Source organism: Pyrgilauda ruficollis, unplaced genomic scaffold (genome assembly GCF_017590135.1).
Source record: "Pyrgilauda ruficollis isolate IOZ18807 unplaced genomic scaffold, ASM1759013v1 scaffold15, whole genome shotgun sequence".
Lineage (NCBI taxonomy): Eukaryota > Metazoa > Chordata > Aves > Passeriformes > Passeridae > Pyrgilauda > Pyrgilauda ruficollis.
Genome location: NW_024513654.1, coordinates 14124868 through 14149223, shown reverse-complemented (window position 1 = coordinate 14149223; position 24356 = coordinate 14124868). Strand labels below are relative to the sequence as shown.

General features: G+C 46.3%; 1 protein-coding gene across 4 annotated transcripts in view; it reads left to right on the top strand.

The window, feature by feature from the left end:
- Positions 1–23849, top strand: part of ENTPD1 (ectonucleoside triphosphate diphosphohydrolase 1) — a 32173-nt gene extending 8324 nt beyond the window's left edge. The window contains exons 1-10 of one of the 4 annotated variants that reach the window (XM_041461256.1): positions 1311–1632; positions 13169–13302; positions 13688–13805; positions 15028–15178; positions 16023–16182; positions 16808–17044; positions 17526–17786; positions 18776–18895; positions 19077–19214; positions 19359–23849. In XM_041461256.1, the coding sequence (XP_041317190.1) occupies positions 13189–13302; positions 13688–13805; positions 15028–15178; positions 16023–16182; positions 16808–17044; positions 17526–17786; positions 18776–18895; positions 19077–19214; positions 19359–19565 (1506 nt within the window). In that variant the 5' untranslated portion in view covers positions 1311–1632; positions 13169–13188 and the 3' untranslated portion in view covers positions 19566–23849. Of the gene's footprint in view, positions 1–1310; positions 1633–4226; positions 4301–13168; positions 13303–13687; positions 13806–15027; positions 15179–16022; positions 16183–16807; positions 17045–17525; positions 17787–18775; positions 18896–19076; positions 19215–19358 lie in introns of those variants that run through there. The other 3 variants (XM_041461254.1, XM_041461257.1, XM_041461255.1) reach the window with 3 other exon arrangements.
- The last annotated feature ends 507 nt before the right edge of the window (positions 23850–24356 follow it).

The following is a 24356-nucleotide window of genomic DNA, read 5'->3' as shown; positions in this document are numbered from 1 at the left end:
CCTTGGGAATTCTGCCTCTCTGCAGGAGAGAGTGTGCTGCAACCCCTGGTCCATGAGAGCTACCCAGACAAGTGGGTGAGGTGGTCCACAGGGCAGAGCACTGGGATGTCTGCTGCTCTCTTAGGCTTTTTCATCAACCAGGGGATTAAGGCTAATGGTGCTGACCTCTCTAAACTCCTTGGGAATGTATGAATGAAAAGCACTGTGTCAAATTTAAGTGTTATGAGTTGTTATTAGGGAAAGGCTGACAAAACTATGATGGGGCCTCCAGCATTACCTGTTTTGTATTAGTTTCCCATATGATGTGGGCAGACAGCACTGCTGAGAGCTGGAGTCAGCTGAGAAAGCCACAGAGCCAAGGGGAGCCTGGCAGTATTGGGAAAGTAGTGAGAGAGTCCTGGCCTTGCTTGGTTTCTGTGTGCTGGAGAAGGCTGGATTCATAACAATGTGACATGAGAAAATGCGAGTGCAAAAAGCCTCCTTGTGCTGTGGTTCTGCTCTGGGATAACTGCAGCTGTCCTGTCTCACAGGAGCTTTATAGGAGAAGCTGAGGTTAATGCCAGCCTTTCCCTGAAAGCCTGGATATAGGAATAGTTACCAGGTCTCAGCTACACTGGTGACAATGCTCTCACCTGTACTGTCACAGGCAGATGCTCGGCAGGTGACAGGTTGAAAACAGCTCCAGCTCTAACATTGCTGGTGAGATCTTGGTTGAAAACTGTTTTAAATCCTCTGTGGAGCCTGGTAGTGACACCCAGGGACAGGCTTCAGTGTTGCTCCGCAGGATTTCAGCATCCTCTAACTTCCCAAAGACTGCCACTGCTGCTGTGCTCGTGCTGTGCTACAAGCCCCGAGCAGACCTGGCTGCATCCGAGCAGCAGAACTGCATGGAAACCACAGCAGCCCTAAAACGTACTTCCTTTGCTGCTGTCATAACCTAACCAAACCAAGGAGACCCTTTCCCAGCTGCAATGATGGCCCGTGAAAACACACTGTGCATAAGGTAGGCATGCAGCTGGAGGTGCAGGAATACTCCAGCTGGCCTGGAGGAAATGTGAATGGGAATATGTGTGTGACAGAGAAGAAGCAACAGATCAAGGAGTAACAGAAGGGTCTGTATTGATAACCAAGGATGTAACTGACTGCACTAAAACTGGGTAAATGCTGAAAAATGTGTTTGCAACAAGTCTGGCTGCCTGTGCCCTGATAAGCCTCACATGGATGGCTTGTCAGGAAAAGGCCTGGGTGCTGATAAAGTGCGGACAAGTCCTTGGGGAACAAAACTGCTCAAATAACAGAGGGAACACAGTAAACTCCCAGCACATCCTCTGTGCAAGTTGTCCTTCTTCTCTCCCCGTAAGCAGACAGACAGTGGGAGCTAAGGTACCCAAAATGAGGGGAGGGAAAAAGGCTGCCCTGAACAGCCACCTGTTCTAGATAAAAGGGCTTTCCAGGCAAAAGGATCACCCTGTGGTAACCATTAACTCCTGAAGATGGCAAAATACCTGCTCAAAAATTTGTAGCTTGTCACTGAAGAGGAACCCAAGAGGTGCAGTGAGGATTTGGCACTTGGCACTCTCGGTCTCATCTCTCAGAGCATCCTGCAGGAGCACCTCGGCGAGCCTGGTGCCTGTGAGTACAGGGGGAGTGAGAAAGAGTGGGTGAGAAAATGGGACCAGAACGATTTTTCAAAACGAACACTGTCTTCCTGTTTCGTAAGGTCATGTGCTGTTGCTGCATTCATTTGCTGTATCATAGCTACATTAAAAACTTCTCCATTCTTAAACAAAGCTTTCACATCTTTTTTTTCATTTATAACTGCTAAGACCATCAGAGTTGAAGAAGCTTTGTTTTTCTGTGATCAGTGTAGCAAAAATATAATCAGGCCTAAGTTGAGCTGTAAGAGGCTCTAAGGGCTGAAAAATACTGGATAAAAATATCAGACAAAACAGGAGGGCAAGGAAAATTCTCAGATGCTTTCAGTGATGGCAAGTGCAAAACTGAAACTACTCCCAAGCACTTTGACTTCACCGTTCCCACCCAAAGTAAGTTGACTTCCCACATGCCTGCGTAAAGGATGAGCAGGTCATGGCCCAGGAAGAGACCTACTGCTGAGAGTCCTCTGAATAAGAGTGCTGTGGGAGCCCAGCCAGGTTATAAATGGATTCAAGACTAGGGTTCTCACATCTTCTCTGAGGAGACAGCCCCAAAGAGTTACTGCACAGCTCCTGTTTCTCCTTCAGCTGCTAGCCTTTATTTCCATATTTCACATCTCTTTAAGTGAGCCCCATCTCTTTGGGATCAAATCCTGCTTTCAATTAGTGTTGTTTGCCTTATGAGCATCTGAAGTTTGAGTGATTTTTCTCTTGTTTGTCTTTTTCTGAGTTTAATTGTTTCCTGTATAAGATGGTGGTTTCCATAGATACCTTGGACATCATTTATCTATCCTTCCTGGACATACAGTTCCTCCCAATGAATTACACAACAATTTGCCATATCTGCTTGACACCTTGGTTTCTTCATCCATATCACTGCTGTACTGAGCATTTTAACACTGTTGTTCTAACATGTCATCCTGATAAGCTGCCTTGTTCTCTTTACACAGCTTTCAATCCACATGATGGAACTCTTGTCCAGCCAGCTTTAAATTCAAAAATGGGACACTGCATATCTATTTTAGGATTTTGTACTGATAATTGTTGGAAACTTTAGCTCAGCTTTTCTCTGCTATGGGTAACTGTTAAACAGAACAGTGTTTTGTTATTTTTGTTCCCCTCCCCCCCGCCCCCTTGAGAAATGTTATCAAAGAACAAAGTCTGGCAAAGTATTCAGGACTGGTATGCTCCTAAATGAGAGCTGAGATAGCAATGACGTTGTTCTTTCAGACAGCTCTAGCGTGAGTTTTCTCCCTTTATCCTGTCTCCACCTTGTCCCAGAGGAAAGCATTTGTCCTGGATTGCAGAGATGGATGCTAATGTGAGTCACTGCTTGGTATTTAGTGGTGAGAAATTAGAGCACTATCAGTCTCCCCAGATCCTAACAGAAACAAAGGAAAATCTGGACATGGTGTAAGTTAGTGCTTTCTTGGGTGTATTTTGCTCTTATCAGGCTATTCAATGCACAAGTGGGGCTGTTCTGATGATTCAGCATCACACGAAATGATGCCAGGGCAGCTCCAGGCCACACTTAAGGAATTACAAAGGAGACTATTAGAGTCACAAGTTTCTCTTTAGCTGATTTATAAATGGATTTGTTTTCGTTCTTGCTCATTTGTCCCAGAGCTGTTAATAAATAACCTTTTCAGTGTCCCTGCTCCTGCAGGACATGTGAGAAAAACGTGTGCTCATGTGAACTGCTGCAAGCTCTGCAGCTGGGCTGGAGATCCTGCGGCTGGAAGGTTGGCTCTGGCTTGAGCTTGATACCTCCCATCCCAAGGCAGAGGGAGAATGGTGCTGGAAGAGGCTGGGAAACACAGTGGCTCCAGGGAAGCAGCAGACCTGCAGCTCCTTTTTGCATGGGCCCAGGGTCTCTGGACAGAAGGGTGGGCTGCTGTGACTATCCCCCTGTACCCATGCTGCCTTATCCAGAATAGTTCATGTTTGTATTTTGAAATATTTTAGGCAAGAATAGTGGGGAGAGGGAAGATTAATGGAGATACACAAACTGAAGGCAAAACTATGGCTTGATTATAAATGGGTTTCTTTCCCTGAGCCTAATTCTTCTTTCAGGATTCACTGCACATCCCAGTAATAAGAAATCTGAACTTTAGAGATTAATAGCACCCTGTGCCAGCCCATTCATCCAGCAAAACTTTTTTGCTGTTTTGTTACATGTCAGCATGAGGCTCCAGTCTTTGAAAAGAGCTCTTCTGACCACGAAAATTTAGATTCATATTTACCTTATTACCTTTGCAACTTCCAGAAAGTATTTCTTCTCTTATGCTCAGGAACTTTGTCAAGGTCTGTGCCCCGCAATAGCCTTTGATCCCATGTTCCTTACCATTGGTTGTCACTAAAAATACCACGGGGTAATTTGTTTCCTGCTATTTGAAATGGAAATTGTAGCAGCATGAGGAACAGAGAATTATATTCATGCCAAATATCATGAGCTGAATTCTCCTCATGGTTTGTGGGAATCCTAGTTATTAAAGCTGACCTCTGAGAAATCAGTATATTTTTCCACAAGGCCTAGAAAGTGAATGTGCTCCTCAGCAAGAAAAAGAAACTATTCCAGCTGTTTCTTGTCCTGTGCTCTGCAATGAGGAATGGAGATCGCCATGCTGACAGCTGAAGGTAAAGGGGTGAGTTGGGAAGTGTTTAAGCAGAGTCCTGTCTTTTTTTTATGCATGCAGCCCTAGCTCTGGCCTGCTGAAAGGAGGCAGCAGGGCTGCTGCCCTGCCTGAACAGCAAGGGGTCTTTGCTTATCTGCTGGCATTAGTTGCAAAGGGAAGACCCCTGCAGCGTTCTCTGCTGCAAATGGTGCTATGAATGTTAAGGGAGGAAAAACTCACTGGGTACCTTATAGGACTGAGAAATGCTCTTTTGAGACAGCGAACAGGTGTGCTGGAAATCACAATACTAAGGGGTGGCACAACCTGGGTATAGGCAAAATCCCAGGCACGGTTAGGCACTGCAGCATGTGGGACTGCTGCGGAGTGGGCATCACCCCCATGGGCCTTGCCAGCGGCTCTGCGGATGCTGCACCAGCTTGGAACAGTGTTTGTGCGTCCGTGATCAGTCTCCAATGGTTTTTGGTCCTGAATGGGAAGTGAAACTTCGGGAGAAATGCTGGTTGCTTTTCTGTGCAGAAATCGTCGGGCAGCAGAGGCAGGGCTCCGCTGGCTGACATGCGGCACTTTGGGCAGCTGGGCTGTTTATTTTGGAAAGCAGGGAAGTGAGCCCCTGAAGGCAGTCAAGTTATTCAGCACACAAGGTGATCCCAGGAGTCTACAGTTCAGAGAAAAACATCCTTGAGGTGTGGTGAGAGGCTTGGTGGCCCCAGCCCCTCCAGGGCAGGGAAGGCTGTCAGTGCAGAGGGCACACAGGAAAGCCGGGCACCGCTGGGGTTGTGTTCTGCCGCCGCTGGGAGCCAAAGCGAGCTGGGTGCAGAGCAAGCTGTGGGTGAAGCGGCATTTGGAGCTCTTTCCCCTGCAGTCATTCCCCATCAGAACCTCCTGTGGGGCGTTGCAGCATTTACAAAGCTCAGGACTTTTTGTTCTCCAGGAAGTTTCTGAACTTGCTGGCCCAACGTGGGTGTTGAAGGGGGGAGTGGTTGTTCTGGAGGCTGTTTCCTCTCTTTTTTTCATAATAACTTGTACATCCCCCTCATGTGTGGGTGGTTGATGGGACACAGGAAAGGGTGGGCCGTGCTGGGCTGGTGATGTGACTCACACATCACCCATCTCCCACTGTAAGCAGTGGTCCTGCTGTCTTGAGCAGCAACCACAATTAAATATTTGTACACAATAGCTGCCAGGGGCTGAACTGCGAGCAAGAGACCAAAGCAACTGAAGATCAGTGCCTGTCACCAGCCAGGATGCTGGGGACAGAGACAGGCATAGCTATCTATACAGGAACAAGAAAAGCTGAAATGATGGTGGATTTTAGTGAAAGACAAGGCAATTTCTCAGAACTGAGGGTGGCCATCTCACAATTTGCAATGCATTACTTCCAGCTCAAGAGAAATGTATGTTGACCCCAGTCACAAGAGAAAAAGAGGAATTTCTATGAGAGTTTCAAATTATTATAAAAGTAATGCACACTTATTCTATGTCAACAATTTCTGACAGCTCTTAAAAGAAGTAACATCACATAATAAAAAATACTTGAGCTGAATCAGCAGAGTATTTAAAATGTGGAATGCTAATAAGAGGCAGCCCATTCTCTTCTTATTTCATTCCACAAAAGCCATAATCCAACTGTTGAAAGTGATGGTAATTTGAAAATAACAAAATCTCTTAAAGATGCATATTCAGAGGCAATAAAGGAAGATAAAACTAGTGCAAATTTAAAGTTGGAAAGTGTAAAAGATGGTCAAAAGAAGCATAAGGAAAAAAATGATGGCCAGGGAGTTAAGAAGAGAAAGAAGAATGTAAGATCTTGAGCACAAGTGCAAGCCTGGCAGCACTGTTGGGCCATTGCAAGTCTGTGTATTCAAACTATCAATAATGACAAAGATGAAAGGAGTCAGTGCTTGGTGCACCTATTTTTTTTCCCCCAAAAAGACAAAAAAATGCCTTCACATCAAGTAATAGTCAAGCATAATCAAGCAATAATTTAGCTGGTAAGCTGGGGAGGAGGGGAAGCCCCCTTGAGCTCACTGGATATTTTCTGATGAAATGTCAAGCTTTGTGGATAATGGCAATAAATCTTCTCCAGTTAAAATATAGCTTTGATGGCTAATAGAAAATTAATGCCAGAGGTTTCCTGACAGGAAACTGATGTAACTGATAACAGTTTTCTCTTCTGATTTGAAAAACCTCTTTGACATGAGAACTGTAAAGAAATAAGTATGGGCACAAGTAGGATACAGGCTTAAAAGTCCAGTAACCATCACATAAACGTGGAAAAAAGCTGTCTAAAGGTCATTGTGTCAGCAGCATCCTGACACTTGCTGGTTGTATTTACGAATATTGAGTATCTGGGTCTGACTTCTGTGATGCAAGCCAGAAAAATATCTTCATGCAGAGAGATTATTTAATGAGCAGGCATTGGAAAGACTTGTTGGGGGCAATGTATAACACCAGGGAGATGGGCTGTGAGGCCAAGGTGGGAGGGGGTCTGAGTGCCTTGCAGAGAGCTGGGGAGGCTGAGCACCATCCCCAGCCCTGCACTGTGGGGAGGTCTCTGACAGAGGAACCTGCTTTGTGCACGGTGCATGGGCCACTTGGTGTGGCAGCCTGGGCCACTGGGGGCTCGTGGCCAGAACCCCTGGACATCACCTCTCCAGAGTAAGTGCACTGCAGGGCCACGGGGCTGCCTGGGCACAAAGCCCCTCTGTGCTGCAGGCAGCTGTGGAGGGGGAAGAAGTGTGTGCTGCCTGCTCCTTTGTACCCATCTCCTGCTGTTATTGCTCAGCTTTTGCTGCCTCCAGCACACAGCAGCTCTCCAGGATTTCCACGTGCTTTTCTTTTTTCCAGGAAAAGAAGGCTCATTCAATGTGTCTTGTGCAATTTCCCAGGGTTGTATCCCAGCCACAACACTAAAAGCAGCAAAAGGATGAGGAACTCCCTCACCAAGCAGTGCTGCACACATGGACAGCACCCAGCAGGGTGGCTGCCGTGGCTGAATTATGGCTGAACAAAACCTGGGGCTTTGCTGGGCAAAGGAGGGAGCACCTTTGAACAACTGCATCTGTACCCCAGAGGGAGAGCATATGCACTGCCTTGGCTTTGCTGACAGCATAATTTATGAGTGCATTGTCCCCTTTTTGCTGATTCCCCTCCTTCTGAACCAAGGAAATGGAACTGGGAGAAAATCCAGGAGCCACCCTCATCCTGAGGCGGGACTGGCTACACCAGTGCTGGCAGACAGAAATGTCATTTGTCTGAAGACAATTAATGAGTCTTCTTTACTCTTCTTTTTTGCAAACTTGACAATTCAATTCCTTCAATCTTTCCTCATAGGTCAAGCTTTTAGGCTTGGGATCTTCCCTGTTCCCTTCTGGAGTTTCTCCAAGTGGTCTACATCTTTCCTGAAAGGCAGTGTCCAAAATTGGTCATGGAACCTCACAGGATGATTTACCAGCTTTAGATGGAGGGAAAGATTACTATAAAGTGCTATAGCTGCAATAACATTTTCTCTGGAAAAGCTACTTAGCAGATTGCTCACCACACTGTCTTTGGGTGATGGCTCTTACCTAAATGTCATGTTTGTTCTTGTCCTTAAGTGAGTTAGATGTTTTCACCAGGCCCTCACCTATTTCTCAAATTTGTTTTCAGTTCCAGCCCTGTGTGTCAGTGTGCTTTGCTCCCAGCTTGGTGTTGTCTCAGATACAGGCACACTCTTTATCTTCCAGCTCACTAATGCACAGGTATGTGTGCACATGGGACAGTTCAAGCTGCCAAGCTATATGGCCCAAATTCATAGGAGTCTGTGGGTTTTGAGACATGTAGGGATGCATGATTTCAGTATCAAATGTCTCTGAGAGACAGCATCCAAAAAAACCATTATACTGTTTGGATCATCAGTTTCACTGACACTTCAATGTTTGTACTTCAGCACTTACAATATTTCATCTGGAAAAATATAACCCAGTAAATGTGTATTTATTATTCTACATAGCACTACAAGGAGGGGCAGAGATCACACCAGTATTTAGGCCACAGTCTTTGCCATATGAATTATTAAAACTTGGAGCAGAGTCTCCCACGCTGTTCCATGTAACAGTTGTAAAAAGTGATGTAAAAGCCTGATCTGGATCTTGAATTCTAATTTCAGCAAGCTGAGTGTCTTGTCCTGATACTTTGAAATACAGCCCCTTAAACCAAAGCCATTGGCTTACTGTATATGTGCTTGTGTGTAAATTCCAAGAAAACTTGAGCCTCTTGACAGCCTAAGAAAAGACTTTTCCAATATGCTGGCCTGAAACAGGTGGTTTACATTACTTTGCAGCAAAGTCTTCCTAGGTAACTTGGATACAAGCATGTTGAAATGAAAAAGGCAGATGAAGAATGAGTAAGAAGTCAGTTGGGGAAATTTCATAAAAGGGTTGATAAATGAAACAGTGTGGCTCTTCTGAGTGTTTATGCACTCGGATTTTTGGTTGTGGTGAGTGAAGACAGGAGGGCCTTTTGAGTAATGTGCATCAAACCCTGAACCCTGCAAGTTCAGCAACCTCACAGAGTAATCAGTGAGGTGCTTTCAGACAATTCAGCCTGAAAAACTTCATGGCTACTGAAATCTCATTTTCACTCACCAGGAGGATGACGAGTGTGTCTCCTCTCCACACTGAACAGCAGCACTGACTGCTCCCCTGCCCTCTCCCTACCATCACTGCCAGCAGAACTCCACAGACACAGACTCCTGCAGTTAGAAAATGTGCACAGACTGCATCACCAGAGTGCCTCTCTCCTGGGTGGGTTTGCTGAGTTCACATGAGAGGTTCTGGGTTGACTTAGCACAGCCTGTGCTGGTGGCTGACCATGTTTCTGAGGTAGTGCAAGTCCCCACCTCACTTCAATTAGGCTGGGACTGTGCCATCTCCTGTGGAGTGGGTTCACTGCTGTGCAAGGCCGGTCTCCTTGCAGCTGTGGTCAGAATGCTCAAGAAAAATATGAGCAAGCAATTCTACATGCAGAGAAGTGATGCTGGACTCTTCAGCTAGACAGAAAAGGCTGGGAAAGACAAAAATCCAGAAAGGATCATTTTTTTACAAAGTGACTAAGAGAATAAATTCTCTTAGGACTGGGCATTTCAGAAGTTGTAAGATAGAAGTGGAAGACAGGCAGAGAGAATGGACTGACAATAAATAAATTAAGGCTGAAAATGGGAATGTTTCTGACCACAGAGAGAAGAGCTGAGAGGATAAAGGTGATGATGGGAACTGTCTCTGTCAGTGTGGCATTTGTGCAGTGGAAGAGGGATGGCCTTGCAGTACAACCCCTTGTAATCCCTTCTGTAACAGACTGAGCATGAACACCCAAATGAAAGATCAACCAGCTTTATCTGCTGTGCAAAGTCAGAGCTTACAAAAATATTTGTATGTATTAGAGATGATGGGTCAGAGTGAGATTGTCTGAACCAAGCATGGCTTTGGTCTATGTTCAGCATCTTTTCTGCTTGACATTGCTAATATCACTCCTTAAACAAGCCTTAGTCTCTGCTTATTGCATGTCTAAAAGCAGCTGGTTGCCTGATTCCTTTTAGCTTTTGTTAGTAATTCTTGTTTGGTGAGAAGGGAGTTGAGGGTGGGCAGCCTGGGCTGTGAGTGACATCTCCTGGCATGCAGAGGTGCCGTTGATTTAGTGTAGTTTGGCTGGAGGGGCCATTTCCTATTTGTCCTGAGCTCTGGAAGACACAAGAGTCAAATCTGCTTCCTTGTCTTCACACAGAGCTGCCTCCCACGCTGGGGTGGTCCTTCCTGGTTATTCACTAAGAGCAACAGGGTTTCCACAGCAAAATTGCTGCTACCTGGAGTGACTGACAACATCCTCCAGTTCTGTCTTGGAGACAGAAAGGATGTTAGATCTGTTCATGTTTTGGGGCCATCACTGGATAGAACCAGTGGTAGCCCCTACAAAAAAAGGAAAGAGACCAAAATTGGAAACAGACAGAGATGCCTGAGCAGCTGGGCTGTGCTCCAGCATCTGGAGAGTGCTCAATGCCCGTGCAGCCGGGCAGGGCTCCAGCATCAAGCAGCTCTGAGCTCTGAGAGGAGAAAAGCAGCATCATTTCTATGCCTACTTATGGCCCTACGGGATGTTTTAGTCACTGCACACAGTGGGCAGTGTGAGAGAAAGAGTGGAGATCTGTCTCTGCTTGGGTTCTGACTGGGCACAGGGACAGAAGTCGTGTCTGCTTAATCTTTAGCTGAGGAAAACTGCTAGTGGAAGGAAAATCCTGGGGCCTGGCAGTCAGTCAAGTGCTGCTCCACTTGGTGGACACTGGGGAGTGTTTGCATGGCATTCAGCAGTGTGAATGTGAAACTCCAAGGAGCTGGAGGAAGCTGGAATAGCTTCATTCTTTAGCCCCTGCAGAACCTGCAATTACACCCACAGCTGATGCAGGTAACCAAGTGCACAGAAAAGGGAACTTTTTTAAATGCCTCACCTTTCTGAACAAACAGCAAGTGAATTTTAACTACATTGAATTATTTAGATAGATTTGCAGTGTTGGTTTTTGTTTGGATTTTTAAAAATAAGTTTGTCTTTTTTAAACAAGTCTGTCAAGTATTCAAGTCTGTACATTTTGAGTGCTCTTTGGAAGGTTATTACTTTGTTACACTACCTGCGGATTATGCTTATCACCTTGTACCTTTTCTTGTATAAAACATTTCAATAAAATGCTTCTTGGTAGCATTAGAGTTCACAGAGATGGATGGTCTGGTATGGAATACAGCAATGAAGTCAGCTATCTACAAACCCCAGAGTCCTGAAAAATGCTCATGATACTGAACTAAAATTCAGGCAAAAGTCATATTCAGGGTTAAGTAAATAACGTGCCTTGGCAAAAAAAATTACTAATCTCAGGCCACAGGTGAGATGCAGACAATTATCATTATGCCTCTGCCTTCAGACAAGGAATTTCTAGTTCATAATTGGGATGGTCCATTACAGTGAGAACAATGCTCCTGCTTTGCTGCCAATGCTGGCACTTTCAGAATGCGGCTGCTGAAAAGATACAGCAGTCTGACAACACCCATCACAACAGGAAACCTGAAAATCTTAGAACTTGTGCAAAGTCACAGATCCTTCATTCCTATGACTGCAAACATGTAACAGATTCATTCATGTTTGCCTCTGGGCAAGATCTCAGAGGAAGGGTGGCAATAATTACGTGGATGTGCTGTGCAACTGTCAGCAGCAGTTTCAGATTTCAGGCACGCTAACGTCATATCTATACTGTGCAGCTAATTTTACATTATAGCATCTGCTTTAATTCATTTCTCTAGGGTTAAAATAATATTTTTCTACAGACATGCTCAGTGCTATCATAACCTGAGCCAACTACTCTCTCCAATAAGAAGGAAGGTCTCCCAGCTGTCATGCTCTGCTGTTTTTAATCACTTCAAGCCCTGAGATCTGGGCGTTTTTGAATAGAGTTGGATAAAATACATTCTTACTTCCTACTGTCTGGTATGTGCACTAGGCTATTTTTTTAAGCTGCATTCTTGGAGATATTGGCAAGCATGCTGGCCCTCTAATAGGCACTCAAAGTGTGAGCATTACAAGCCTCCAAATTTCACAGTTAACCTCAGCAGATTTACACAGAGGGAACACAGAGCTCTGGGTCAGTGTTACATTCCCAATGGGCCTGTCTGGGGCTCTTCAAAGCTAGCTCCATTGGCACTTTTAGGTTCCATTTTTTCTAAGAAGATAAGAAGCTGTTATTTGTCTATAGTTAGAGATTTCCAGAGGTGTGTTGCTTCTTCTCACTTGGGCTAACTTCTGTGAATAACTTGAGGATTTAGGGTCATTTGTAAGGTCAGGTAACACTGTATAGTTCTGGAACCTGGGACTGCCTCTCACATAAAACCAGAGCAGTTTGAAGCTGATCCTGTTCAGCACTTGAATGCTTTTCATATTTGCATGCACGATATGAAGTGCCAGGATGGATTTGGCGCATTAATCTGGGTCTGGAGGTCTGGAGACCTCTGGAATTCAAGTTCTGGCATACAGGTGCAGAGCAGGTTCTCTCAGAGTGTGATAATAGTTGATGTGGTTGCCTGCACTGAGGTGTTGCCATCTTGAATGACTGCAGTGTACTTCTAAACATCTTCTGGAGTGTTTGTGTAAAAGGAGAAAAGAAACAATTTCCCATGCGAGTCAGATGATCAGTGCTTTTGAGTATGGAGCATCACTGTTGGTGGAAATGGATTTCATGTCATAGTGGGAGCACATATGTCCTCTGGAGTTATTTGTTTATTTTAAATGTTGACTTTACATCAAAGTTATAAATCTGGAAACTACACTGATACCCTTTCTAGAGATTCATGTAATATTAAACAGCTATTTTATTAAACAGTTGCAAAACTGGCCAAGTCTACGTTGTGAAATGAGGTTTTGACTGTGGGATACATGAAGGATTATCCAAAGCAGAAAAATGTGAAAGATGGCATCATGCTAGCCACTAACAGGTGCAACTATATCTATATTGGTTCTGAGAGCTCAGATGACATATTGGTTGTGAATGATTTTCATCAGCCATAAGTGGCCTTTTTTACAGAATTCTATTGCTAACCATGTATATTAAACCACAAAAATCTTAATTTGTTAGATAGGTTATCCCAAATATGCCTGTAACATTTAAGGAATTAGAGTGGTACAAGTTCTGCAAAGTGTGTGATTTATCATACTGTGCCAATTCTGCAAACACAGGCAAACACATAACCTGGTGGGCAAAGGCAGATATTCATAGGGAAAAAGGACTACAGGAACATGCCAAAAGATATGCCTTTGGGGTGAGGAAAGATGGGCTACTGGGATACTAACATCCTTTTTCTGCTCTAGTCACAGGTACCAAACCAAAGATGTCCTCAACAAGAACGATTCTACTCATCCTGGGATTCCTCTCTACTTTGGCTGTAATTGCTTTAATTGCTGTAGCAGTGACCCAAAACCAGCCACTTCCGAAGAATATTAAGGTATTACAAGCTGGTACCCTTAGAGGAAAACAAGCTGAGGGGCTAGGTGTCCATAGTGCTCACAGACATGTTGCTGCCCTTGCTGGCTCTGGCTAATCTCCTTTTCTGGCTCCATGCACCTCAACATCTTGTTTTACATCTTTGTGTAAAACCAGCTACACTTCACAGGGAATCATGGCTTAAGTAACCAGTCCCAGCTTTGCAGTTTCTCTGCTCCTGTTTCTTTTGCTGGGAGTTTTGCACTGGAGCTCTCCTGAGAGGAGCAATGGCACACGCTCCACGGCTGCCAGACAGAGGGGCTGTGTGTGCCTGCTCCCCCGTGTGTGGGGCCAGCACACAGCCTCGGGTGTGACATGGGCTCTGCTCTGCTCTGCTCTGCCCGCAGTATGGGATCGTGCTGGATGCGGGATCGTCCCACACCAACCTCTACGTGTACGAGTGGCCAGCAGAGAAGGAGAACGACACCGGGGTGGTGAAGCAGGTGGAGGTGTGTAAAGTTGAAGGTAAGAGGAGAAAAAGGAGCTGGGGAAGGGGCGTGGGATGAAGAAAATATAATGTAATAAAAGGGTGAGGGAGGAGAAATCTAGAGGAAGAGGCCAATAGTAAAAACTGTGTTACACCTGTGAGATAATGCATCTCGCTGCTTTCCATGGGGAGCTGTATGTGCCTGACCTTCCTGGGGAAAAAAAATGGATCCACTTTTTCCTTTGTTTTCAGGATGCTTGGAATTAATTGCTTTTTGGAAAGAACTACACCAAAGAATGTACTTAAATAAATAAAATGTCTGCATGCACTCTTGCTGAAGTGCTGATGAAAGCAATGAGAGGGGAGAATATGGTTTGCTCTTTTTCAAGGCTTCTGTGCAAGCTGTGCATAGGGCTTGTGGCTTAAGGTTGCTCAACTTATGCGTGTCATGGCGCTTTTTCAATTCTATTTAATTGCTGTGTAGATACTGTGTGGTTTAGGAAGGCATAAATGATGCCCAGGGCTGCACACAACAAGGAACAGCACAGACCATCATGGATTGCTGCGTTCTGAGATGCTGTCAGACCTGCCTGGGGTCTTTTCAGGCCTCTGCAGTGCAGGAGAGAGCCCTACTGTTATCAAGCTGCTGTGATAGCTGCTCAGTGCTGCAGCATCCCACGTCACAGGCAGCACCCTGAGCATACAGCAAGCTGGAGCAAATGGGGCTTCACTGCTGCCATGCAGGCACTGGTCCTGGGGCAGTCCAGGGAACCAGGGGACACATGGCAGAGAGGGACAATGATTTTTTTCCTTGGGTTAGCATGAGACACAATAGCTGCAAAACACCCAGTGTTGTAGTGTGAGTAGAAAGTACACAAAAAAATGACAGCATCTGCCCCCGGAGGAGCCAGCATGGAAGGGTCAGGGATTTTCAGGCGCAGATCCAGGGTACACCCAGGCAGTCTCTTCTCAGAGAAGAGACTGCAGATGTTCAGGGCATGCGAAAGAAATGGCTTGTCTCAGCCCTCATTGCTAGTTCATAGCCTGCTTTGCAGAGAAAGGGTGGCAGATGCTGGGCACTGTGCCCACCCACGATGTGCATTGGGCTTAGCTGGTGCTGTAGGATTTCTAAAGCTCCTCAGAAATGGTATGGTTGAATCCAATGCTGCTGCCTGTGACACAGTTTAACACACCCGCTCATGACAGCGTTCTGGGGTTATGCTTGGAGTCTGAACTATAAAGTGTCCGTACTTCTTGCAGGCCCTGGGATCTCAGGTTACTCCCATGCCACAGAGAAGGCAGGTCCCTCTCTGGCACAGTGCCTACAACAAGCAAAAGAGGTGATTCCCTCAGCACAGCACAAAGAGACACCCGTCTACCTCGGAGCAACTGCTGGCATGCGGCTTCTCAGGTACTGCAGGGCTTGTCCCCTTCTCCTGCAGCACTGCACCTGGGACCCCCATGGATGTGCAGGGGGGGCCTCTGGGGGACAGTCCTTGGACACACTGCCAGCTCACACTGTGCCCAGATAGCCTCCTCTGCTGCTGACCTCTCTGAGCCCCGAGTCCCCTGGACTTTTCCATTGCTTCCCCACCCACCCCAACTCTCCATCATCTCCTGCATCCACATGCAGCACAGAGACACCAGGAGATCAGCAGTGCCCAAGCTGATGCCCTGACATCCCCATAATAAAGGGATGCTCAAACATCCCCACAGTCTGTTATTAGGCCTGGATTTTTGAGCCCAAATATGTTGCAACTCCCTACAGAGGGCCAACAGAGGTACGGTAATTTTATAATCACGTCCTCCTTTAATTACAATTTGTGATTTTCATGAGGGTGACCCAAACCTCTCCTGGCTAGGACAGGGAACTGAATATATATTTGGTATATATTGCTTGGGAAATCTTCCTAGGGATATCTTCTGGATTTCTTCTCTAATGGTGACAGTAAAGAGTGAGAGGTGTCTCCACAGTGCAACTCCTGTCAGAATACATGCTACAGAACAAGAACTCTAGTCTCTGCTCCAAGTACCTACCGCTCCAGCTGCAGGGTCTGTAAGTGTCAGAGTTGGTGGCAGCTCTGCTGTCAAGGTGTGACAGAGAGGACCATGGCCAGTTAGAGCTGGATGACTCACACGAATGACCAACCTCTGATCATTGATACTTGATGGGGAGCTGCAGCCTTCCTACTCAGAATAAAGCACATAGAGAGCTGTCAGCCAGAGCTACTCCATCCTTTTTTCTATTCATCCAGGTTGCAGAATGAAAGTGCAGCAGACAAAGTCTTGTCCTCAGTAGGAAACACACTACGCTCAGCTCCCTTCAACTTCCAGGGTGCCAGAATCATCACTGGTCAGGAAGAAGGAGCCTATGGATGGATCACCATTAACTACCTTCTGGGCAATTTCAAGCAGGTAGTATATCTATAGCAAGACATTTGAATCATTGGCTTGCAGCACTTTGTAAGTCCTGCCTTGCAAGAAGGTGTCACAGGCACTCTCTTCCCTTGTAAGCATTTACCAGGGATCAGGAAGCTGCACATCTTGCCTCAGCAGTTGCTGTGAGTACATCCTGATACTTAGTGGTATCAGGATGCACCACTATAATTAGGTTTCAAGCACTGAAATAAAACACCAGCATCTTCAATAATTTTGCTTGGGTACAGCATCCTTCTCGCTTCCTGATCTAAAATACTTCTGTTCTGAAAAGTTTGACTATGATTCTTTCCTGTTGAGCTTATAAATCTTCTGAGAGCTGAAACCGTAAGTGGACTGGTTTTTGTCATAACAATAGCATTGGATTTCATATTCTTTGCCCTCCTGCAAACATGTGGACATGATCCATCTTCTGTATTTACAAGCTTTCATTTTTCTTATGTCTTGTTCCAGCTCTCATCTCATGCCCCCTCCAGGACTTCCCATGTTTCCTGTGTTCTGTGCTTCAGCTTCTCTCCTCATAGTTCTTTCTCTTTTTAATTTCTCCAAAATAAATCTTCTCCATGCCCAATATATCTGGTTTACTTTGATATTTTTTTCCCAGTCTGGCTGGAAAAAGCTTCTACACTCCCTGAAATCCTTAAGTGAGACATCAGGAGCACTAGACCTTGGAGGAGCCTCCACACAGATTACCTTTGTATCAAAGGACCTCACTTCTGAGTCCCCAGAGAACCAGCTCTACTTCCGTCTCTATGGCAAGGATTACCAAGTGTACACACACAGCTTTCTCTGCTACGGGAAGGACCAGGCTCTGCAGCAGAAACTGGCCAGGGATCTACAGGCAAGTACATCTACATGTGTAATTGATCAATCCTGGGCTCTCCTAGCTTTGGGATAGTGGTGCTGTAAAAGTTGCTGCATGCCAGCTCACCTCTTAGTCTGGATTAGGGAAATGTCATTGTTCTCTATACAAACTACCAATTTGAGATGCCTTGATTCTTGGGCATGGGTAGCAAGACAACTGCATTTAACTGAAGTACTCAGGGAAGGTGACATTTTACCATCTCTGAGAAACCTAAATCAACAGCACAGCTTCACAAACTGTGACTTAAAAGAATTTGTCCAGGGTCCTGCAGGGAGGCTGTGGCAGCACCCACATCTTCCCCTGTACAGCCAGTGCCTTAAGCCATCCTTATCCCTTTGACCTGATGTGTGCACCTGGATGTGATGTACTGTGACAAGTGCCACCCCTCCTTGTGGCTCTTTCCCAGGGTGTTATTCTAGAGCAAAGTATAACAGCTTGGATTGATTTTTACTTTCAGACCGTGGAGAACAGCAGTTTCCCCGACCCATGCTTTCACAAGGGTTATGAGAGGACTATAAATATTAGTGACTTCTTCAAAAACCCTTGCACATCAGACAAGAAAAAGGAATTACCTTTCAGCCAGCTGTACATAAAGGGAGAGGGGGACTATCAAAAGTGCCGAGAAAACATCCAGAAACTCTTCAACAAAAGTAATTGTCCTTACTCCAGTTGCTCCTTCAATGGGATATACCTACCTCCATTACAAGGGGATTTTGGGGTGAGTCTTCACTCATTCTTCAATTATCTGTGATCCAGAATGTCAGAAGAGCAGAAATTCAGAGTAATGCTAGAGTGCATTCTTCATGACTGAGGCAGGAAATCATTTACTAGATGGCTTTTTGGGAATGTAACTAGGAAAGCAGTGCTGCACTTGCTGTGAGGACAGACATGTTAAGAGCTACCCCAGTAAATACTGGCCTACCAGTACGGCACTGCTCCCATTCTAACCCATCTCCTTGGGGTGCTGTGCTTACTGATTTTTTAAGCTGTCCAGCACCAGAGGCAGGAGAGCCTGCTGCAGGCAGGAACACTGCTCCTGCAAACCTTGTCTTCTGAGGTCAGTGGTGGCACCAGACCTGAAATTCACCCAGCAGTGTCGGAGTGCTACTGAAACCAGTCACCTATCTGCCTCCCAGACATGATGAGGAGACAGTGCACACTCTGAACACACATTATGTGTGACCATGCTGACCATCAGTCCTAGAGCTGCAAAGAGCTGCTCAGCAATTGTGAGGCTTTCCAGGGAACTGCTAATACAATCTTGCCCTGTTCCTAAGCTGCCTCCTGCCTATCAGCTACTGGTCATGGGCAGAGATGGGGTTTCTGGACCTTGGATTACATGATGGGGCTCTGTACAGTCCTTTCAGACCATCATCTCTGCTCTTTGTGGTGATATTGGCTGCGCACCCATCTCACTCAGTTACCAAAATGGGATCATGGTTGTGATGGCAATCAGTGTTCACTGTGTGCCACTGGCACATGTAAAGGAGAGAGCTCACAGAAGTTCTTCAGGATATCATAATTCCTACCTCCATCTCTCAGCAGCCTCAAAATTGAGATGTATGCCTCAAAATTACATCACTCTTGAAAACATTCCTGCTCTTGTGTGTGTGATGTTGCCTCTTATATTTCTCTACCTATAAAAAAACCCATTTTCTTTTGTGGGATTTGTGGCTTAGTCGGATTAAAAGAATCTTTCTCCTTCAGGCTTTTTCTGCTTTCTATTTTGTGATGAACTTTTTGAACCTGACCAGTGAACCAAACCCCCTTGCCCTGAACAAAGTGACCAGCACTATTGAGAGCTTCTGTGCCCGGCCTTGGCAAGAGGTGAGCCATGCTTGTTGCAGTAGACTGGGGCTGCTGATACTTTTCTGTGGGATAAATGGCTGGGATTAATTTCCAGAGCAAGGTGGGGAAGATCCCCCCAGCACCTGCAGTGGATGCTCAGGCACAAGCTGGAGCAGTGGGAAGCTGTGTTTAACAGTCTGGTGATCGCCTCCTTCCCTAGGTGAAGACAGCATATCACCACATCAAAGAAAAGTACTTGAGTGAATATTGCTTCTCTGGAGCCTACATCCTCTCTCTCCTGGAAAATGGCTATGAGTTCACTGAAGACAACTGGCAAATGATCCACTTCCTTGGAAAGGTGTGTTTCCTGGTGGGGAGGGCTCTACCCCAGCAGGTCTCTGCAGCCTCTGCCGCACAGCCTGGCCCTTGATCCCAAGGGGTGCCACTGCTCAGGCAATGCCCTAGGCAGCCTCCCAGCACTGATTCTGCTCTTCTGTTTCAGATTGGCAGCAGTGATGCAGGTTGGACCCTGGGCTACATGCTGAACCTGACCAACATGATCCCTGCAGAGGAGCCAGCCGGGCCCCCTCTGTCCCACGGCAGCTACGTGGGGCTGATGGTGCTGTGCTCCCTTGTGCTGGTGTCTGTGCTCCTGTTTGCCTGGCTTCTCTTCCACAAGCCCAAGTGCCTGCAGAAGGGGATTGTTTAGGAAGAACCTGAAGGCGAGAGGAGCCATGTCACCCTGGCTGCTCAGGGCTAGGAGACCCCGGCAGAGGAGGCTGTACTGCAGAGTCCCTCTCACTGAAGCTTCTGACTGTACAACAAGGGCATTTATTTCTTTTGAATCACACTTGCACTGACAGATGTTGGGACATCAGGCTCGCCACCTTCTCTGCCAAGGACAGACAAGCTCGTGTCCCCTCCTTGAGTGGGTCATACTTTCATTCAAGGAAACTTTGCTGCTTGTTGGTTTCTGCCTTGTGCACAGCATTATAAAGAGAAAAGTGGCAGCAATCTTTGGGAGCCAGTGCTCCTGCAAGGGTTATCTCAGGGTCACACATCCCACTGAGCTCTTGGGAGCTATCACATACAGGGTGATCCTGCTCCTTCTCTGCTGAAGCTGTTCCCAAGAGCCCTTTCTGCACCAGCACACCTCTGCTCACCTCCCTGCGCCCTGAGCTCTAGCAGCCCTACAGCTGGGTACAGCTCTTGCACCTGGCTGGCCCCTGAAGGTGGGTCAGGCTCCCAAATGCCACTCTGGGAAAAGAAGGGATGAGGATGAAGAAACTGAGCATGCTTGTGGTCATCAGCCCTTAGCTGGGCTCTGTCGGCTGTCAGCTCCTTTTGAAGGTGGCAAAATGCCTTTTTCCCACGTCTTCCTGATGTTGTTGCTGGACCAAAGCTGGCTCACTGTTGCACTGAGCCATTCCCATGTCCCTAAGGTACACCAAGCCACAAGTTCCCAACCAGACATTGCTGCTTTTTGTAGGAAGAGCTTGTATTGGCCCAGGTTCCTTGGCCAGTAGTGATTTCTATGCCTGCAGGGACTCTGGTGTGATCAGTGTGCCCTCAGGTATAAGCCACTAAAGCAATCCAGGGTCACTGTGCTGATAATACAGCAGCCTCCAACCCAGGGAAAGTGTTTATTAGATAATGTTCCTGTGGGTAGCTGGCAGCAGTTAACCAGCATGAGTATGCACAGATTGAACCACTCTTTCCACCAGCAAAATTAGTGAAAATTTGCCTTTCCTTTCCTCATAGCACAGGCTTGTCCTATGGCCACAAGACCCAGGGTTTGTGAGTGCACATACTGCAGCCCACACAACTATGATGCCACTGATTGAGTTTATGAATCACTTTCTTCCATTTTTCCATTTCTTGGTCCAAAAAAGAGAGAGGTAAATCAGAAATCCATTTTTGTAAAAACACTCAGAAACCACTGGTGCCTGTCTACCTCCCACAAAATCTCAGAAATCTCTTCTCCTAATGACCTGTAAGTGTGGAGGCAAAAAGAAAGCAGATATTGTAGAGAGGAAGGCATAGCAAAGACACACCTTGTTCCCCAAGCAGAGGTGTAGGCAGTGTGGAGGGGGTCAGGATGTGCAACCCCAACAATGCCTTCTCCTTTAGGCAAGCACAGACACAGAGCTCTCCCAGTCTGTCCCTCTGCATAGTTCAGGCTGGAAAATGTCACCCAGTTATTTCTACTTCATGCCTGGAAGTAGAAGCCCTAATATACTGAAGAACCTAAAGGTAAAGGAAAAACCTACCCTGTCCTAAGATCTTTGGGCAGATCATTGTTCTTCCAAAAACCTGTGTCTTATTTTTGATCTGAATTAGGTGGCTTCAGCTTCTGTTGGACCTTGTTCTGTCCATTTCCAAAAGACTGAGTAACTCTGCTATTAAAATCCCTTTTTCCTTGGTGGTGCTTGCAAGTTGTCATTATATCATATTAAATAGATTGGTTTTCAGTCTGTAAAGTGGTCTCTGCTGACCTGACTTGCAGCTCTCGACTCCACTTCTTTTAAAAGCTTTACATCTTTCTGAAACTTGGACACCAAAGTTTTCAGCAGGTAGTTGAGTCACTGGTTTTGAGCTATGCTTTATGTTACCCATTCATATATCTCTGGTCCAGGTCTGTTCACTTAACAGAAATTTTTTAGGCTTTTGAGTCCAGCTGGACAGTTGTAACTTGGTCTTTTTTCCCAGTCATGGCATTTCAGAATAGCCTCTGTCTCACATCCTCCATCACCATCTCTCAATATGAGCCACTTTTCCTTCTGAGTGGCTCCACTGAAACACATATTATTCAAAGAATATTGCCTCAAGCAGATTATCCAGTTCAATCTGCAAATGACCTTTCACCTGCTATGACTCCACTGACCAGTTTTTGTTTATCTGCAAATACACTGCGACGTCGGAATTCAGCTAGGGATGCAGCCTTCCTTCTGTTGTTTGCAGCAAAGAGAGGTAGATGAGAGATGAACGGCAGGTTTTGGCTGGAAGGCATGCAGGAGAAACGTGTGCTCAGAGCTGTTTCTGCTGCCCAGCCAGCCCCATCTGCAGCACAGCCCATCGCATGCCACTTTCCTTGCATACGGAGCCTTTGCAGCAGAGCCCATGCCCTGGAGAAGCTCCCCAGGTGAGCTGGTGCATCCATCCTTCCCGTGAACAGCATGGAAACCTGCCGAGTGGCAGCTCCTCTCCTGAGACCTCCTTGGGGATCTGGCCGCTGCTCAGTGGTGTCCATGATGAGAACTGGCAGATCCATTAGGACATGTCAGAAATTGATGCAAAAACTTCATGTGGAAGCTGGTGTGGAAAGAAAGCTTGTTCCAGTCTGCTCTTCTTGTCCCTGCTAAGAATTTATGTCAAATATCTGAGCTTTTACAATGTTTTGTATCTTCATTGCTAGTCCCATAGTATTAATACTGTTAGCTCCTGATTCTGGAGCCAGGTGAGCAGCTGGCATCTTCACTTGCTCCCCCTGTCTTAATTATCTCACTTTTTGGTTTGAGTTTTGGGGTTTTTTAAGCTTTAAATATTACTTGAGTGCAACCAAAAGGGCCCAAACTATGATAAATGCAAAATATGATACAATATTTTTAAACCTTATGACTTTTAGACCTCATTCATAAAGCAATCTCTCCAGGATAAGAACTTCTAAGGTGACAACATGGCAGTTGAGCAGCCTGAGGCTCCAGGAATTGATTGACTGAAGGTACCCTGTCAGAGTGAGACCATTGCATGTTACTGCCTGGAAGTGAACTTTCACAGAATGGCCTATGACTTTTTTCTCTACATTTCTCCTGTTATTGCAGGAATTTTTTCATGGAGGCTACTCAAAATCCTTGGTCAAAGAGCTCAAGTTTATGAACATTCTTTTTCTTTGCTTCTGTGTTTCATCTGATCCAGCTGTATTCAACTCAAATGTGTGTTCCAGAGCCACCCAACATGTACATGAAGACCACTAATGATAGGGGAGGGAGTTTCCAAATACGCCAGTAATAATGTATCATTTCTCTTGTTAATACAGTTGATCTGCCTCACTGATAATTATCTGTGCCTTATTTCTAATTTGACAGCTTCTGGCTTTAATTTCTAGACACTTCTGCTTTACCATTTTGCTTTTCCTGGGTAAAGCATCTTTTAACGTCACATGTTCTGTCTATCACATATTTACTCACTATTCGGCTCTGCTGCGCTGCCAAAACTCCAGACCTTGGTCTCTCCTGAAGAGAGAGCTCTCTTGGGCTCCTAGGAAGCTCTGAGATGTGCTGCAGCAAGGTGGTGGGATGAGCATCTCTGGTTTGGGTTCAAATGTTGATTGGTCCATTTTTGGGGAGGTTCTTTGCAGAGGGAGTTGATAGCTTTGCAGGGTGCAAGAGCAGCCTGGTCTCGCTGGGACTGATGACCTCTATGAGCTCTCCTATATTCAGCTGAGTGTCAAGTGTGGGGCAAAGCTATTGGAACTTGTCAGAAGAGAGCCCAGAGAACACTCACCTCTTGCAGGAAAACTGCTCCTCACCCCAGGCTCTAAGTACTCTCCTCCTGCCTCTCCTCTGTGCACAGGCTACTGCGGATTTCTCCAGCCCTACAGCAAAGCACAGTGGGGCCTCCACTTGGAAGAAAGCTCTCAGAAGTGGGGCCATCACCTCTGCACTGCAAGGCTGATTTGAAGTGTTGGCGCTGGCCAGGGCTTCCCAGTTTCTCCCAGAGCAGTTCTGGGCCGGATATGTGCCCCTTCATTCTCCACCCAATTCTTCCCATGCTCTGTGCCAGGCAGGATGTGCAGGCTCTGCAGGGCTGCCAGCTTTGACACAGGCTCAACAGCCTGTTCAGGAGGGACTGGGGAGAGCACACTGAGGACAGCAGTCCCTGCCACCCAGGCCATGTGTTTTCTTTCTGTGGCCCAGCCCTGAAGAAATGGATCTTTGTTTTGATGCACACACAAGCCTCTGTATGCTTATCATAATAAAGACTTCTGAACTGACGCCAGAAAAGTTTTTATGCTGTTTTCCAGAAATGGGAGTTTGCCAGTAGTGGAATGGAGCTTCTGGCACTAAACATGGAAAAGTCCTGAGATGTGATTTCCTCTCTTGCCAGTTCCCTGATGCTCTCCTAGGTCAGCTCTGAAGATCCCAGTGGATGGGTAGCATCCCCTCCTGGTAGAGAAATGCACTGTGGTCTTTCCCAGGCTCTGAGCACCTCACACAGGTTGTCTCACTCCTGGGAAGGCTGCTAGTGCCCAAACCACATCTTCCTTTGCCTTAGCTTCATGCTGACCTCCTCAAAGCAGTTCGTTCTCCCAAGCTGTGAACTGGACAGAAGCAGTCCTCTCTTCTGATTTTCCCTCTCCCTCCTCCAGGCAGCCCCACTGGCATCATGCTGGCACTGCAGCCCACCTTCCCAGCCCCCCAGACAGGTGAAGAACAGTGGGCCTGTGCCCCTTGCTCACAGGGCTGCGTGTCTCCGTGTACAGCCACAGTCATAGCTCTGC